The sequence below is a fragment of the Miniopterus schreibersii genome (genome assembly GCF_964146895.1).
Source record: "Miniopterus schreibersii genome assembly, chromosome: 4".
NCBI lineage: Eukaryota > Metazoa > Chordata > Mammalia > Chiroptera > Miniopteridae > Miniopterus > Miniopterus schreibersii.
Window position 1 is genome coordinate 99,199,110 of NC_138105.1, and position 17,446 is coordinate 99,216,555.

At 51.6% G+C, this 17,446-nt stretch overlaps 1 protein-coding gene and 1 long non-coding RNA gene across 3 annotated transcripts; one reads left to right on the forward strand and one right to left on the reverse strand.

The window, feature by feature from the left end:
• Positions 1–200: 200 nt before the first annotated feature.
• Positions 201–11,545, forward strand: INTS15 (integrator complex subunit 15). 2 transcript variants are annotated; one of them, XM_081137338.1, is made up of 6 exons: positions 201–472; positions 927–1,148; positions 3,946–4,111; positions 6,789–7,313; positions 8,316–8,355; positions 10,764–11,545. In XM_081137338.1, the coding sequence occupies exons 1-6, from the start codon at positions 281–283 to the stop codon at positions 10,963–10,965; spliced, it is 1,347 nt and encodes a 448-aa protein (XP_080993464.1). In that variant the 5' UTR covers positions 201–280; the 3' UTR covers positions 10,966–11,545. The 2 variants fall into 2 exon arrangements, with proteins under 2 accessions (XP_080993464.1, XP_080993463.1); XM_081137337.1 differs by having other exon boundaries at positions 202–442.
• Positions 11,546–16,212: 4,667 nt separating this feature from the next.
• Positions 16,213–17,429, reverse strand: LOC308555536. The gene is made up of 3 exons (XR_013998554.1): positions 17,343–17,429; positions 16,809–17,043; positions 16,213–16,690 (listed from the first exon to the last, which is right to left on the reverse strand). It is a non-coding gene; the product is annotated as an uncharacterized lncRNA (long non-coding RNA).
• Positions 17,430–17,446: the final 17 nt, after the last annotated feature.

Sequence of the window (17,446 nt, forward strand, 5' to 3'; positions counted from 1 at the left end):
CGCGCTGGGCCTTCCCCGCCGTTCGCGTCCGCGGCGTCGGGCTCCGGCTCTCGGTGGCGCCGCAGTCGCGCTCCTGGGCTTCCCGCTGGCGGGCGGCGGCGATGGCCCCCTGAGCGGGCCCGAGCGGGGAGCGGCGGGGGGGCGGGCGCCGCGGCCCAGGCCCGGCTCGGCGGGCGGCGCCCGGGCCGCGGCCTCTTTGTCTCCGGGGCGGCGGGCGCGGCGGCGGGGCGCGGGGCGGAAGTCCCGCCGCGCTGCGGGCGCCCGGGGCCGCGGCCGCGCCATGAGCGACATCCGGCACTCGCTGCTGCGCCGCGACGCGCTGAGCGCCGCCAAGGAGGTGCTGTACCACCTGGACATCTACTTCAGCAGCCAGCTGCAGAGCGCGCCGCTGCCCATCGTGGACAAGGGCCCCGTGGAGCTGCTCGAGGAGTTCGTGTACCAGGTGCCCAAGGAGCGCGGCGCGCAGCCCAAGGTGCGGCTGCCGGCGGCGGGCGGCGGGCGGCGGGCGGCGGGCGGCGGGTGGCGGGCGGCGCTGCCCTTCCCCGGCCCGGCCAGAGCGCGGCCGACGGCGCCTCCCCGCGGGGCTCCGGTCGCGCCTCGGCCCCGCGCCTTCCGCAGCCGCGCGGACCCCGCCTCCTGGGGTCCTGGGCGCCGCTCGGCTGCGGGGCGGGCGGCGGCCACGCGGCGGGGGTGCCCACGCAGGCGGCTTAGAGACCCCCCGGGTGGTGCCGAGCCCCCGGGTGGTGCACAGCGACGTATAAACGCGTCCCGGGGTTAACAGCAGAGGTCTCCTCCCTGGCACCTGGGCCGTAGAGGGGTGAAGGGTTCCCTGGGGAAAGAGCCCACTTTCTGTTTTCTTACTGTGTGAATGAATGTGCACGTTAAAGCCGAGTTTCTCATCGCTTCTCCCGGATTTGTTTTTATAGAGATTGAATTCACTGCAGGAGCTCCAACTTCTTGAAATCATGTGCAATTATTTCCAGGAGCAAACCAAGGACTCTGTGCGGCAGATTATTTTCTCATCCCTTTTCAGCCCCCAAGGCAACAAAGCAGATGACAGCCGGATGAGCTTGCTGGGGAAACTGGTCTCCATGGCCGTGGCTGTGTGTCGGATCCCAGTGTTGGAGTGTGCCGCCTCCTGGCTCCAGGTACTTCCCTCCAAAGAGCCTTCTCCCCAGGCTCCAAAGAGCAGCTTAGTGTCGGGAATTTTCAGTTAATTGGGTTTTTTTCTTTTCTTTTTTTTTTTAAAAAATCTTTATTGATTTCAGAGAGAGGAAAGGAGAGGGAGAGAGAGAGATAGAAACATCAATGATGAGAGAGTCATTGATCAAGCCTGCAACCCGGGCATGTGCCCTGACCGGGACTCGAACCCCGGTCGCCTGGATAGATTGCCTGGATCCTAGGTCAAGGCTCAACCATTGAGCCACGCCCAGCCGGGCATGGATTTCTTGAGAAGCCTTGGCCGCATGTTATCTCCTTGATGTCACTATCATGTGTGCTGATGCCCCAGACCTATATTTACGTACATAACCATTCTTAAGAAAACAGGAGTTTGTGATGGTACGTTAATGTAAAAGAGAAAGGCTCCATCTTCAGAACAAGTGAAAAGTCATTTTTCTTAGTTGAAAATGATAGGATTTTGAAACAACTATGCATGCAGCCTCAGAGAGAGAATTTTCTTTTCTTTTTTTTTTAAAAAGCACATTACATGTTAAATTGTGGCATGTTTGCTTGTTTCGTACACAGTTAGGTCAGCAAGCGAGTTGTTTTGTGTTGTTCTAAGATGACATTACAAAGTAGATGACTGTTGTAACGGAGAGGAACATAAGAGCTTTCTGAGTTTATAAATTTCAGAGGAAAAGTATATATTTACAGTAGGTGTTGTGTTAGCTGGTATTTTGGAAGATTCATTTTGTTTTGCTTTTTGTTACTCAGAGTCTTTGAAAAATTGATAATCCACTTAGAGTAGTTGTTATTATTTTATTGTTTTCAGAGAGAGGAAGGGAGAGAGAGAGAGAGGAAAAACATCAATGATGAGAGAGTCATTGATCGGCTGCCTCCTGAACGCCCCCGACTGGGGATGGAGCTGGTAACGGGTACCTGCCGTAACTGGGCATCGAATGGTAACCTCCTGGCTCATGGGTCAGTGCTCAACCACTGAGCCACGCCAGCCGGGCTAGAGTAATTATTAACTGAAAATTTTGATTAATATCCTCAGCTATGCTAACAATATTTACTGCATTCTGTTTCACACACCTGTTCATTCCTAAGTTCTTGAAACATTTTTTTTGTTTGTTTTTAATGTATTTAAATGTTTTCTTATAATCTTTATTTTTAAATTCTCACCCAAGGATATGTTTTTATTGATTTTTTTTTTAGGGAGAAGAAGAGAGAGAGAATCATTGATCGGTTGCCTCTCGTACGCCCCCCAACTGGGGACTGAACCCATCCACAGCCTAGGTATGTGCCCTGACTGGGAATTGAACCCACAACCTTTTGGTGTACGGGATGATGCTCCAACCAACTGAGCCACCTGGCCAGGGCATCTTGTAATCTTTTTTATCCTTAAAATTTGACTAGCAAGTCCTGGCAGGATAGCTCTTTTGGTTAGAGCGTCATCCTGATACGCCAAGGCTGTGGGTTCAGTCTCTGGTCAGGGCACATATAAGAATCAACCAATGAATGTATAAATAAGTTGAACAACAAATCCTTGTTTTTTTCTCTCTCCCCCTCTCTCTCAAATCAGTTTTAAAAATTGGCTAGCAAAAAGAGATACCGTTCTTTGTAGTACACAGGTAAACCTCAGTGGAGTCTCTGCCTTCATTCTTACCAGTATTTCTGGGGCATCTGAATTGATCGTGTGTGTGGTCATTAACCTCCAGATCACCTCTATCCCTTGGCAGCCTAATGAGGTCAAGTTTAGCATCTTGTAACTCATCACGTGATTTTCCATCCATCTCTCATGGTGCAGTTGTGTTGGCGTTCCAGCAGAATGAGAACAGATGCGAGCAACAGGACGGGGTCCTCGTGGTCTGGGTCAGGGTTGCCACACTGGGGCCAGGGGCTGCAACTTCCTCCCGAGGAGAGGCAGAGGTGGCTGGTGTGGTGTTGTGGGCAGAGTTCAGCCTCAATGGGCCATCTGCTCTGCAGTTTCCCCTGGAGGCCATGTTGGGGCCCCAGAGATGTTGAACCTGGCAGTAGTTACCGATTGGCATCTGAGGGAGAAGGAAAGAGGCCAGGGAGGGTGGTGATGGAGGATTTCAAAGTATTACAGAAACCTGTAAGAGGATAGAACTGTAAGAGAAATGCAGAGTACCGCTCTGTCTTGTGATAGTTACGGCGTGGCTCAGCAGTTGAGCATTGACCTATGATCCAGGAGGTCACCATTCAATTCCCAGTCAGGGCACATGCCCGGGTTGTGGGCTCTGCCCCCAGTAGGGGACGTGCAGGAGGCAGCCAATCAATGACTCTCCATCATTGATGTTTCTCTTTCTCTGAAATAAAGACATATTTATATAAAGTGGTAGCAGCTATTAATATATTTGCTATTGGAGTCTCAACTACAGGGTTACAGATGTCAGAAATGATCTTTCCTACATAAACTTCGGAGCCAAAGTCTGCAGGCCTTTTATGTAAAGGGCAAGATGGTGAATATTTTTGGCTTTGTGGGTCATAAGGTGTCTGTCACAGCTATTTGTTTCTGCCCTAGACAGTAGGCAGGCTCGTGAACAGGGCAGTTTCAGTAAAACCACATTCACAGAAACAGGTGGCAGGGTGGATTCGGTCTGCGGGCTTGAGTTTGCCAACCCCTGCGTCAGAGCAAGCTGTTCACGTCCTTGCCCCGCTGGAGGGTTCCACCAGTGCTGGCGGTCCTCACTAGGTGTACATGTTGCTCGTGGCTAGCTCATGACACCTGTGGTTATGTGGACTGGGGCTTCTTTGCAGCGGACGCCTGTGGTGTACTGCGTGCGACTGGCCAGAGCCCTCGTGGATGACTACTGCTGTCTGGTGCCTGGCTCCGTGCAGACGCTGAAGCAGATATTCAGTGCCAGCCCCCGCTTCTGTTGCCAGTTCATCACGTCCGTCACTGCGCTCTACGACCTTTCATCAGGTAAACATCAAGCGGGTCATTGCCTGTTTTATTGCCACTGACACTCTGGTGAAATGTCCAGGGAACGTTTCGGTGTTTTGGCCTCTTTTTCTCTGACATATGTGTTGTATTTTAGGCTGAAAGCAACAGGAATGGGCCACCTGGACTTCTGGAATTCGCTAATGGGGAGTTTTCCTTAGTGATCCCCAGTTGCCTGGTTCAGAATGGTCCAAGGGGCAGACAGGCCAAAATGCTAGGCTCTGGTGTCTGGGAGAGACATGACTTTCTCCCTAGGCTTGACTTGTTTTCTGATCCCTCACTTTTTATTTTGAAAAATTTTTAAACTTCAGGACAGTTGCAAGAATATACAGCAGACATCCATAAAGCTCACCTCAGTTCACCAGCTGATAACATTTGCCATACCTGCTCCTGCTGTCCCTTCCTTCCTGTCCACACACACTCACAAATGTTTTTTTCCTGAACTTTTGAATTTGTGGCGAATATCAAGTACTTAAGCATGTATTTCCTCAGAACAGGACCATTCCCTTGCACAACCATGATAGCATTGTCATACTTAAGAAATTAAACATTGTTAATTTGTTTACTACTTGTTACACTACTTGTTATCTCACAGATAGCCTATGTTCAGATTTCCCTGATTGTCTCAATACCGTCTTTTGTAGCCTCCCCTCTCTGCTTTGGGGATCAGGAGGATTCAGGATCCAGCTCATGGATCATACATTGTACAGAGTGGTCATGTCACTTTGGTCTTTAAATCTAGAACAGTTACCAGCATTTAAAAATATGTCTTATGACATTGACCTTTTAAAGAGCTCAGGCAGTTATTTTGCAGAATGCCCCTTGATTTGGATTTCTCTCATTGTGAAAACTCAAGTGAAACATTTTTGGCAGCAATGCTCCCTCAGCAAGATGTGTCCTCAGTGCATTGCACTAGGACATGCACCTCAGGTCTGCTCTCAGTGATATTTTTGAGGCTTCCTTAGCAAGATGCCAGGAGAGGTCCTCAGGTGGCCATTAAATCGCATTCGACTTCAGCTGGGAGAAGCCCTTGTCCCTGTGGTCAGATCTGTGCAAACTCCTAATAAAGAAAACCAGTAGCAGCTGCCCAGCTCTGGTTGAATTGGGGCAGGGTCTGTGGCCCTTGCTCTCCACGTGGGGCAGTTAGAGGCCTCACCCTGGTGAGTAGCTTTCTCTGCAGAGCTGCTCAAAGCCTGCTTTTCTGTTTCAGGTTCCTGCTCTGCCTTTGGCTCTTGCCCTCAGAGCGCTGACAGTCTTTTTTTTTTTTTTTTTTTTTAATATGTTTATTGATTTGAGAAAGAGAGGAAGGAGGAGAGAGAGGGAGAAACATCAGTTGGCTGCCTCCTGCACTGCACGCCCCCTACTGGTGATCGAGCTCGCAACTGCACATGTGCCCTGATCGGGATTCTTTCTCACTGGTGACCTGAGGCATGGGACATGCTCAATCAACTGAGCCACACCAGCCAGGGCAATAGTCTCTTTCTTTCCTGATCTGGCAGCTGTTAATAATGGCTGGGAACAGTATTCAGGCCTTTTGTTTTCCAATAGGAAAAGATTTGGTTAAACCTAGCTTAAGGACAAATTGGCCGTAGCACTGGAATGGGTTAACATGAAAAAGAAATAATGCTCAGAGATCACCACTGACTCCTAGAATGGCTGTGGGGCGTGGTCTTTTCTCAAGACAGTTTGCCAGTCTGCTGTGTTGGTGATTTCTTTTAAACCACTTTATGGAGGTGTGATTGACATACGAAAAGCTGCACATATTTACTGTTACAACTTGATGAATTTGGAGAAACGTAGATCACTGGGCTGAGGGGTGCACAGCCCGAGACGGGAGGCTGGGGACCCACTCCCAGCCACCTAAGGGTATTGCATGCCGATCCCAGGCAGGGCCATGTAGCCTCATGGGTAAGAGCCAGGCCACCTGGGGTCAGATCTGGGCCCACCACATACATTTGATGGGTCCTGGGGAAGTTACTGAACATCACTATGCCTCAGTTTCCTCTGTGGTTGTTTGAAGATTGAATGTGTTAATCCATGTAAAGGAATTAGCCCAGTGCCGGGAACATAGTAAGCCCAAAGTAAATGTCAGAATTTGCTTTTATTATTATTCTCTGTCTAGGCTGTAGAATATGCCAGTTCCTAGGGTCACAGGAGGTCAAGCTGTTGCTTAGATAGGGGTTCCAGGCTGAGGCTGGGGTGGCCCTTAGCAGCTGACAGATCACTGACTGAACTGCGAGCTGCTCCTTGAAGGCCACCAGAACTGTCATGTACCCTGGAGGAGACACCAAACAGCCATGAAGGGGAAGGGGTGAAGTGTGGTGGTGGTTTTGGACATAAATATTATGGAATTTGATTTAAAATGACACATAGGATGGACTTTCTTCAAGGCATATGGAGTTCTAGGGAATTGTTGGATTAACGAGTATTTATTGAGCCCTACTGTGGCCAGACAGTCCTGTTACCAAGGAAATAACCATGAATAAGACGAGAGTCCCAGCCCTTGTGGAGGGATGTTCTAGGGAACAAGACAGAAAACAGATGAGCAAAGTAGGTGATCTGAATGTCGGGTGGTAAGTACTGTGAACGAGGGGTCTGTCTCCTCTGCCCACTTCTGTCACTGGGGCTGGAACCCCCCTGACTCCATGTGTCTTTGCAGATGACCTCATCCCGCCGCTGGACTTGCTTGAAATGATCGTCACCTGGATTTTTGAGGACTCGAGGTTGATTCTCATCACGTTTTTAAACACTCCAATTGCAGCCAACCTCCCAATAGGGTTTTTAGAGCTCACTCCGCTCACCGGGTTGATCCGCTGGTGCGTGAAGGCGCCTCTGGCGTACAAGAGGAAGAAGAAGCCCTCCCTAGCCAATGGCCACGTCTCCACCAAAGCTGCCCTGGACTCGGGGGGGATGGACAAAGACTCCCACCTCTTGTACTCAAAACTGCACCTGAGCATCCTGCAGGTGCTCATGGTGCTCCAGGTGCACCTGACTGAGAAGAACCTCTACGGGCGCCTGGGGCTGATCCTGTTCGACCACATGGTCCCACTGGTGGAGGAGATCAACAGGCTGGCAGACGAACTGAACCCCCTCAACGCTTCCCAGGAGATCGAGCTCTCTCTGGACCGCCTCGCCCAGGCTTTGCAGGTGGCCATGGCCTCTGGAGCCCTGCTGTGCACGAGAGGTGGGTGGTTTCCTGCTAAGGCCTTCCTACGGGTGGGGACACCATCCACCCAGAAGAAAATAGGGGCTCTCAGTGCTCTGCTCTGCCTCCTTTAAGACTTGTCCCTGTTAGTGGGCATGGGGAAGCAGAGGAGAGTCTCAGGACATACCCAGCAGAGCACTGTGACCGTGATGTTGCTGTGGCTCCTGGCCATTGGTGCTCAGAACTTGGGACACCTCAAGAGTGTGATAGCTTAACATCTTTCCTCGTAGAGAATCTTCTTTTTCTGCAGTCCTTTTTATCGAGGCGTAATTTACATGCAGTAAAAACGCAGGTTTAAATGCATAAAACATTCCCCTCACCTGTTCTGAGGGTTCCTCAATTCTCTTGCATTTCAGTGTTTGATGGTTCCCAGGAGAAAGAGCTTGTACTGATGACACACGTGTGTTTGCCTTTGTCTTTTCATTGATTCTAGAGAGTGAGGAAGGGAGAGGGAGAGGGAGAGAGAGATCGATCATTTGCCTCCCATACGCTCCCCAACCAGGGATCAAACCTGCAACCTGGGTATGTGCCCTGACAGAATTGAACCGGCAACCTTTCGGTGCATGGACGACACTCCAACCGATTGAGACACACTGGCCAGGACTGTGTTTGCCTTTGAACCATTGGCTCCCAGAAACTGCCCGTGGCCCCACCCTGTTTTGGTCACTGGTGATGGGGTTCCCTCTTATCAGGCTCTTAATGCCTTGGGCAGCTGATCTGCTTGGTGAGAGCCCAGCCTTGGGGCCCTTTCCCAGCTTCCAACAAATTGCCAATAGAGCTGCCCCTTCCCTAAGTGATATATTCTCTTTGGGGCCCAGTTTGTTAAAGCAAAAACTGAAAAAAAAATGCAGCTTCTAAACAATGCTAGGGAATGTAGCATCAGGCAGCCTCACTGTCTTACCAACATCCTTGGAAAGCTGTCAATGAAAGCTTTTTGTTTTCTCCACTCCCTTCCTTAATTCTGTGTCTCCTTGGTTTCAGATGATCTGAGAACCTTGTGCTCCAGGCTGCCCCATAACAAGTAAGTGTCCTCTCAAGGCCTCTAGTTGGGTGGGGGTTGCAGGTGGGTGCAAGGCAGGGTGGACCCCTTTCTGGTCTGCAGGGTCCAGAGCTTCTGTATATAAGGAGCCCCTTACTTTAAGGACTGATGATAAGTGGGGGACAGATACGGTGGCATAGCCCACATGAGAGGAAGGCCAGGGAGAGGGTAAATCAAAGATAAAAGAGGTGGTCATCTTGCTGGAGTCCAGGGAAGAAACCAGAATCAGAGTGTCACGCTTTCTAAGCGCTGGTGCACACTTGGTGACACTGCATTGCGTAGCCCTTTGGGAAACTGCAGAGCCACAGCCCTGGGGCACAGTGCATTGGCCAGGCCAGCTCCTTGGCATCATGCGGCACTGATGGTGCTGAGCGCCATTCTTTCTGTGGTTTGCTATGGTGCTTGGTTTGTCTTTGCTATCTCTGAGCCTCAGTTGACCCCCTTGTAAAATGGGGGCACTGATTCACCTGCCTCCTGGGGTTATAGTGAAGGTTAAGCAGGTGACACTTATAAATTCCTTAGCATAGTTTACAGCATATGGACTCTCCGTAAATGGTGGTTATTATTGTAATTTGGGGAAGCAGTGATCATGGTGGTGGAAAGGGGTACTATGGTCACACATCTTCTGGGACAAATTCCAACCTTGCTACTTCCTGTGTGACCTCAGGCAGATTCCTTATCTCCCACCGCCTCCTGTTCTCTGTAAAACCAAGAAAGTAACAGTACCTGCCTCCTGTCCTCCTGCCTCCTCCCCCTCTTCCTGCCATAGGGCACATAGAACAGGACTTGCTATGTAGTTAAGTATCTAAGAAGTGTTAGCTGCTGTCACTTTTACTGTTATTTCCATAATTTAGGGATTTTACTTAACCTAATTAATTTCACTGACTCTAAGAAGCAAAAGCTATGTGCACAAAAATGTTTCACCTAAGTGCAGTATTAGCAAAAACCTGGAAGCAACCTAACTGTCCCACAGGTGGGGATACTTAGTAAGTTTGTTAATACTACATGAGGATAGAACATTGTATCCACTAAAAGTACTCATTGTGGCAATTGGCTGTGGAAATGTTACTAAGTTTGTCGTGTTACATGAGGGTAGAACATGGTATCCACTAAAAGTAGTTAACTGTGGCAACTGGTGGAAATGTTTATAGTTGAAGGCAGAACTCCCATGCGCCCTACAGTGCGCACATGCAGGGTTTACAGAGATGAAACCACCCAGGTACTGAGGTAGGTTGGCTCATTCTTTCTTCAGATGGTCACATGGTCTTTTTTTTTTTAAGTTGATTTTAGAAAGGGAGAAAGAGAGAGAAACGTCGATGTGAGAGATAAACATTGATCTGTTTCCTCCTGTGCGCACCCCAGCTAGGGATCGAACCCACAACCTGGTTATTTGCCCTTACTGGGAATCAAACCCAACCCCCTTCGGTGCACAGGTCAATGCTCCAAGCAACAACCACACTGGTCAGGGCTGCATTGTTCTTTAACAGGGGTGATAAGGCTCCAGGGCTGGCGTTGGCAGGCAGTGTGGACAGAGGGTGAGCGAGCCAGCACTGTTGGGCCAGGGCCAGCAAGTCTGGGCAGGGGTGGCAGGCTGGTACTGAGATACGCATAATTTGAGGCCAAAGGATCAGCCAGGTGCTAATTCACGGGCTGCCGGTGAGATAACTGCAGCTGGGAGACCCGCGTCCTCGTGCATGGCTATGGGACTGTGTCCGGCTGTACAGGGGAAGCTGGGTCGGGTGAGTAGATACGGAAGCCGAGGAGATGGAGCACAGTGGCTCCTGGTGGAACAAAGTGGCCCTGCCTGAGATTTCATCAGCTGCGTGGACAGCTTGTCCAGGGGCCGCTTTTCCCTCAGGAGCTGCTGCTTTTCTGGAATCCAAGGAAATGCCCTGGCACCTGAGGACATAGTTAGCACAGCTGGGACCTCTTACCCCTCTTGCAATAATCCCTTTGTGATAGTTCCTTTCTCTCTGCAGTTTGTTTTTTTTAATGTTTAGTGTTTGGGGGGCATTAGAATAATGATAGGCATAAATCCTTTATCATTTTAGCATCATCACTGGGCCCTGGCAGGGCCCTGCCTCTCCTGATGTGCCCATCCTGGAACCCAGCATCCAGGCAGCCTGGTCTGGTGTGGGGAAGGAGGGGACAGTCACTTGGGATCCGTCTTTGCTTTCTGATTGGCTCTTTTGTGTTAACTGTCTTTTCAACTAGACTGGAAACTTCTCGAAACCTCTGTCTCTGACAGAGACCTGAATTTTGCCTCTATAGTACTCCCCACTTAGGTTTATTTACTTGTTTGCTTATATTGATCGAATTTCTTACCCAGAGTCATAGGAAAGTAACATTGCTGCCAGGATCTACGTCCTAATCTTCTCCTGTGTTTGCAGCCTGCTGCAGCTGGTGATTTCGGGGCCCGTGCCGCAGTCGCCACACGCGGCGCTCCCCCCTGGCTTCTACCCTCACATCCACACGCCCCCCCTGGGCTATGGGGCCGTGCCTGCCCACCCTGCCGCCCACCCCGCCCTGCCCACACACCCCGGGCACACCTTCCTCTCGGGCATGACGTTTCCATTCCGGCCCATCCGCTAGGCCGGCCCCACCCACCACTGAGTGGCACTGCGCCTCCTGCGCCTGGGGGGAGGAAGCCTTCCAGAGAGGGTGACCAGCCCACAGAGGAGGACCTCTGGGAGCCAGCGGGCGGCCCCTCCTCACCAGCACGACTCTCAGGGCAGAAGATCTGTGACGTCGCAGTCCAGGTGCCTCCTACCTGGTTACGTGGGTGAGAGTCCAGATTGGATAGACAAAAGGCTGAGTGTCCAGCCCCCCGCAGAGCCACGCGTGCATCTTTCAGAGATGCCGGTCCTGAGAGCCTGTTATCTCGTGTCATTCCAGACGCACACGCTCCGAGCCTGTGCTGTCGGGGACACGGGTGTGCGAAGCAGCGTTTGCACGTCCACGTGTCTGGCTTCTCTCCTTGCGAATGGGATGTGTTCCTGCCCCACCGACGGCCCTGTGAGCTTCCAGCAAAACCTGTGACCTCCAGCTCACGGCACATGGCGCTGTTCACAGGAATCGGTGGGGACTGCCCGTCACCCCGGAAAGGGACATCTGTTTTACTGGGGCCTCAAGTTTTCTTTCATATGTTCAAATAAATCTTTTCTAAACAGTTTCATAGACTTTGTGGAATGTGTTTTAAGAACGTAGTAATGGGAGCTGCAGCGGCCTCCTGCCCAGCCTGCCGTGATCAGGGTGAGAAGATTGGGTGCGATCTTAGCCATTGCTTTTGACAGAGACACAGCCGACAGCGTCCCCGCCCCGGGTGTCCCGCTCCGCTGGTTCATCAGGGAGCTTCCAGCTGGACCAGCCGGGTTCAGGTCCAGCTCTGCTTTCCCTCAGGAACAGAACAGCCCTCGGGATTTTTTCTAGTACCCGACTGGAAGGTATGTGTTTTGAGTTCTCGTTTATTCGTTTGGGAGGAAAGATCAGGAGCCGTGGGCTCCCCTAGGCCGAAAGTGAGGAATGAGGGACGCTTACAGCAGGTGATGAGCATCCAAGACCGAGAGGAACTCGGGTGAAACTTAACCTTGTGGTTGGTTCACCCTTCCGCTGGCTGACGGCCGTGACCTGGAAGATGGGACCAAACCAGACTGCCTAAGATTCCCGTGTGTGTGTGTGTGTGTTCATGTCTTTAAGTCTGGCGTTGAAGGCGTCCCTCCGGGTAAGGACACGGGTGTACTGCAAGGACCCTCCTCGGTTGGCCAGGACCTGGAGCACAGGGCTTTCCCGGGGCCCCGGGGCGCTCGGCCAGGTGCCCGCAGCCACAGCCAGCGTGGAGGGAGGGTCGGGCCTGTGGGACTCGGGTCTGGAACCGGGTTTTAAGTTGCTTTGAGAGCCACGGGCTGGAGAGGCCATGTTCTCTGAGTTCAGTTTAATCATCCCTGCTTCTCGTTCATGTATAAACCTGCCGAGGTCAGGTGAGGACTGACGGAAACTCTCGGCGAGATGCCCCCACTGCCACGTGGCTGGCTCTTGGTGCTGAACTCTGGTACCAAGTGTTTCTGAAAGGGTGGAAGAGCGGCCACCACGTCGCCTCACAGCCAGAGGACTCGCCCGACGCCCGCAGGGCTAGCGCGTGGGGAAGGGGAGGTGCGGGAGGAGAGCCACGGGAGCACCGACGCCCTTCAGCGGGACCACCAACGCAGGCGTGAAGTCACCCGTTAAAACCTGCTTGCGAAGCGTTTCACATACATTACGCGCCAGTCCACGAGAACATTTGCAACGTGCAACACAAAGTACATCTGTACAGAACGTGTTAGAAATACCGATTGACCAAAACACATTCCAGTAACATAGGTGAGGGCCAGGAACAGAAAATTCATAGGGAATTCAGTAGGGCCAATAAATGCGGGACGATTCTAAAACTGGTGGCCGGAAAAACAAAATGCGCCGCCGCTTTCCACTGCCTGTCAGAGGGGAGGCGAGAGGCTGCCGGGGAGGCGAGGAAACCGACCACACCGCGGCCGAGTGACCCGCGTAGACACTGGGGACCTTAGGAGGCGGACCGGCTGTGGTCCAGCAATTCCGGAGACAGGCCCGCGGCAGCGTGTGTGTTTCTTAAGTACAATCCCTCGGTGTCTGGGGGGGCAGCTTCCAGGCCCCCCGTGGCTATCAAGCCCCTTACGTGGCGTGACGGAGAAGAGTGTGCCGCTGACCCTCGGCACCCGTGGGTGTCACGCCCGCTGATGCCACCCGCCCAAGGTCGCAGAGGGTATTTCTGCTCCGCCCTTGGGAGCCCTCGCACGCGGAGGGCGGCCGGGGACAGGTCAGCGGGAGAATTCGCGCACCCAGTGACTCGCCCAAAGTGTGCGACTCGGTGGTTTTCGGTGTATGTAGTCGCACAACCGCCACCACTGCCTACACTAAGACATTTCGTCACCCCAAAGGAGCCCCACACTCGGTAACGGTCACCACCCCTCTCCCCCAGCCCCGGGCAACCACCAGCCCACTGCCTGTCTCTATGGACCCGCCTTTCCTGGCCAGTTCATACAGTCACACAACATGTGGTCTTTGGTGTCCGGCTCTGTCACTGAGCACATGCTACATGTTGTAGCAGGTGTCGGGACTTCACCACTGCTTTTTTTTAAATTCTCACCCAAGGGTATGCTTATTGACTTTAGAGAGCGGGGGAGCGGAGAGAGAGAACATCAATTGGTTTCCTTCTGTACAGTATTTTCTCAATGTATAAAATTCAGAAACAGCTTGAATGGCCGGCCAGAGACCCCGCCAGTCCCCAGGGACCAGGCAGGTTAGGGCAACGGGGGACGTTCCCAGGACCGGCCGCCAGGGGGAGGCGGCGGCTCTGCTCCATGGGGCCCCTGCCGGGCCGGGGGCGGCACCTCTGGGCACTCGGACCGAGGCGAGGCCGCCAGGACCTCGGAGTTTTCAGCAGAAGATGGAAATATATTTCCATGCTGTTTCCTTAATTTAAAAAACCACGTTTGGTGTTAGAAGTCAGGAGGGGGGTGGAGAATGGGTAGGAACCAGAAGGGGCTCCTTTGGCGCAGTGACCAAGGTGTGCGCAGTTGGTGTAAATTCCGGTTGTACACTAATTATATATATTATATATATTATAATATATAATATATAATGTTATATATAATATATATTATATTTTATATATATAATTTTTATATATAATTTATATATATAATTTTATATATATTATTTTATATATAAAATTTCGAACAGCAAGTCCCTGGCTAGGGATACACCTCACAGAAGAGCCCTCACAGGTGAACTGAGTTTTAGCTACAAGCATGTCAGCAGCAGCAAAAGATAGGAAACAGCTTCGCCAGCTGGCGCCTGGTTAAATAAATGAAGGCACATCTTTGAATTGGAGGCTGGGGCGTTTTCCAGTTAGGTCACTACTTGGACAGGTGTCCGAGAGATATTTAAAGAGCAGGTTCCTGCAAGTCCGTGTGTATATTACGATCTCCACCATGTATGCCACCTGTGAGCAACAGTCTGTTCTAGTCATGAAGGTGGTTCCTGTCCACCCGATGCCCAGCCCCTGCTTTCACCCGCAAGGCCGGGCTCTCTCTCTGACACGGGTGGGGACACCTGGCCGGGCCTGCAGGGCTGAGCTCTGCGGCCCCCACAGCAAGTTGAACTCCTGAACCCAGCAAACCCTAATGAACCCCAAGTCCAAGACGTTAGAGAGAATCTCTCTTTGCACTTGAGGCCGGAGGAGGTAATGGGGGTGGGAGAGGACAGTCACGTGGACAGAGGCGGCTGTCACCGAGGAACATGGGCTGAAAAACAAAGAGCTCGGAGTTCAGGTGACGTTTGAGCCCTGGACGTCCGCGCACCTAAAGATGGATCCTACTCTCTGGCTTTAAATGATTCAATAGACGCTTCCAACCTTTTTTTCCTTAAGCCACGTTGAGGTGATTTTCTTTCACTGTCAACTGAAAGATTCCTGATTAATTCACAAATATATACACCTATGTCTTTCATAGAGAACATCTTGACGGCTGCTCTTAGCTAAGAGTAGTTGGCCCTCGAGGTCGGGATCCTAGGAGCCGTACACCTTCCGAAGCATGAGTCCCGCTGTCCCGCGGGGAGGCCTCTGGTCAGCGTGGCGACTGAGCCCTGGGAACGGGGCTCGGCTGGGCGGAGGCCGGCTGCCCTGTAGGACACGGAGAGGAATGCCAGGGTTCTCAGGAACGCTTTAAACCGCTTACACGTTGAAATGATACGATTTTGGATCTATTGGGCTAAACAAAATATATTACTCAGATTAAATTCATCTATTTCCTTTTACTCGTCTAAAGGTGGCAGCTGAAACTTACACTCAAGGCTTGCGCCACGTTTCTACGAAGGCTGGCGTCGAGAGTGTAGGGACGTCAACCTGTAAATGTTTGGGGAATGAGCATAAGGTTTAAAATGTTTGCCACATTCAGTATTAACTTTGTCATCAGATAAGAAAAATAAAGTGTAGAATTGTTTAACAATTTCTTTTATGAAGGGGTGGACTTTGGAGTGCCATCGTTTTCACTAACTGAGCCCTTTAGGGCTCTGCTTTCATTTATCCTTGGTGTTTTGGCTCTATGTCTGGTTTTGTTTTGTGTGCTTTTTAAAAAAACATGTTCTTATTGATTTTTAGAAAGAGAAAGAGAGAGGGAGAAAGAAACATTGATGAGAGAGAGAAACATCGACCGGCTGCCTCCTCCACGCCCCATACTGGGGGGCACGTGCCCCAACCAGAACTCGAACCTGCCGCCTCTCGTGCCTGGGACGGTGCTCAGCCAACTGTTTGTTTATTTATTTTTAATATATTTTTATGGATTTCAGAGACAGGAAGGGAGAGGGAGAGAGACAGAAACATCAGTGATGAGAGTCATTGATCGGCCACCCCCTGCACACCCCCTGCTGGGGATCGAGCCCACAACCCGGGCCTGTGCCCTGACCGGGAATTAAACCTCCATCTCCTTGGTCATGGTTCGATGCTCAACCGCTGAGCCACACTGGCCGGGCTGTTTGGTTTTTTTGAATGTAGTTTTGTGTGTGTTTCTCTGGGAATCATAATGATACATTCCCAACTTATCACAGTCTATTTAGAGTTCATTAATATTTTAATGCTTCAAGTAGAGTGTCCAAGCCTTACAACGTGTACCCTCCCCCTTTTATGTTACTGTTGCCACACTGTTCCGTTTCATACATGGAAACCCACCAGACAATGTTATCATTTTTACCTTCAACATTATACATACTTTGCCTGGCTGATGGGGCTCAGCGGTTGAGCGTCGACCTAGGATCCAGGAGATCGTGGTTCGATTCCCAGTCAGGGCACATGCCCGGGTTGTGGGCTCCTCGATCCCCAGCAGGGGCCATGCAGGAGGCAGCTGATCAATGACTCTCATCATCGGTGTTTCTCTCTCTCTCTCTCTTTCCCTCCCTCTCTCTGAAATCAATAAAGACATATTTTAAAAATCCCACCACATTATACATATTTTAAAGAAGTTATGAGAAAAACAGTCCATTACATTTATGCATATATTTATAATTTCTACTGCTCTTTCTTCCATTCCTGAGGTTCCAAACTTCCCTCCGGTATCCACCTGCACCTTGCTAAGCGGCCTGTCAATAGATGCTACCTACAAGGAACATCAGCTGTAGCCTCCTTGGCACGTTCTCCAGACATGCCGGAGACTTATCAGAAGAGACGGGCGTGGGCTGAGGCCTGAGGGGGTGCTTTTGTTGCTGCTGAAGCCACAGGAACTATTGGGCTTATTCGGCTGGGTACCTGGGTTACCTGGGAAGAAGAAGAGGGAAAAATGACCAGGAGAAAGGATGGCTGCTGTCTGGCTGGGAGTCCAGGGATGGGCAGGAGGAAGACCTCAGGGGGCCTGCAGCTTTGGGAAGACACTTACTGTGATTTGCATCACGGACAGGTGAGCAACCAGCCCCGCGAAGGATGCAGAGCCCACGCGGGAGTCAGGGGGCCGATCAAGGGGAGGGGAACCACGGCCAGTCTAGAACTCTTGGCAGCCACGGGACAGGAGTCCAATGCTGCCTCGCTGTGTAGTAAGTTGAAGGTTTAGTGACATGGAGGTCACCGGTGACATGAAGGGAGCTGTCTGGCAGAGTGATGGGGTGGAGGCCAGGCTGGAGAGGGGGAAAGAGGGCAGGCAGATGGCAATACGGACACAGCCGCTCTGGGGCATCTTTCCAGGAAGTTTGGCCTCCAAGGGCCGGAGAGAGAGGGGCTTGCGTATTTTCAAGGTGGGAGAGTCCTGAGAATGAGCAAATGCAGTTAGAAAGGAGCAAGCAGGGGGAGAGGGGAGATTCCAGGAGGGCGGATTCTCTGGGTCACCTGGGCCTGGGGTCCCCCAGGAGGTAGGAGGAGGCAGACAGAGAGCTCTGGGTGCCCGCCTGCCTCCTGCAGCAGGGAGATGCTCACTCACCCTTAGGCTCCTGGATGGCACAGTGTTGTCCCCACTCTGCAGATGGGAGGTAGTCACTGGCCTCCGGTTACCTGGCTGGAAGAGGCCCGTGAACCCAGATGTTT

What these genes read in the sequence shown, in the direction of transcription:
- INTS15 (XM_081137338.1), top strand. Translation starts at nt 281, where the DNA reads ATGAGCGACATCCGGCACTCGCTGCTGCGCCGCGACGCGCTGAGCGCC. An exon ending in AGCGCGGCGCGCAGCCCAAG is followed by an intron (nt 473 to 926) that starts GTGCGGCTGCCG and finishes TTGTTTTTATAG; the next exon opens with AGATTGAATTCACTGCAGGA. An exon ending in GTGCCGCCTCCTGGCTCCAG is followed by an intron (nt 1,149 to 3,945) that starts GTACTTCCCTCC and finishes GCTTCTTTGCAG; the next exon opens with CGGACGCCTGTGGTGTACTG.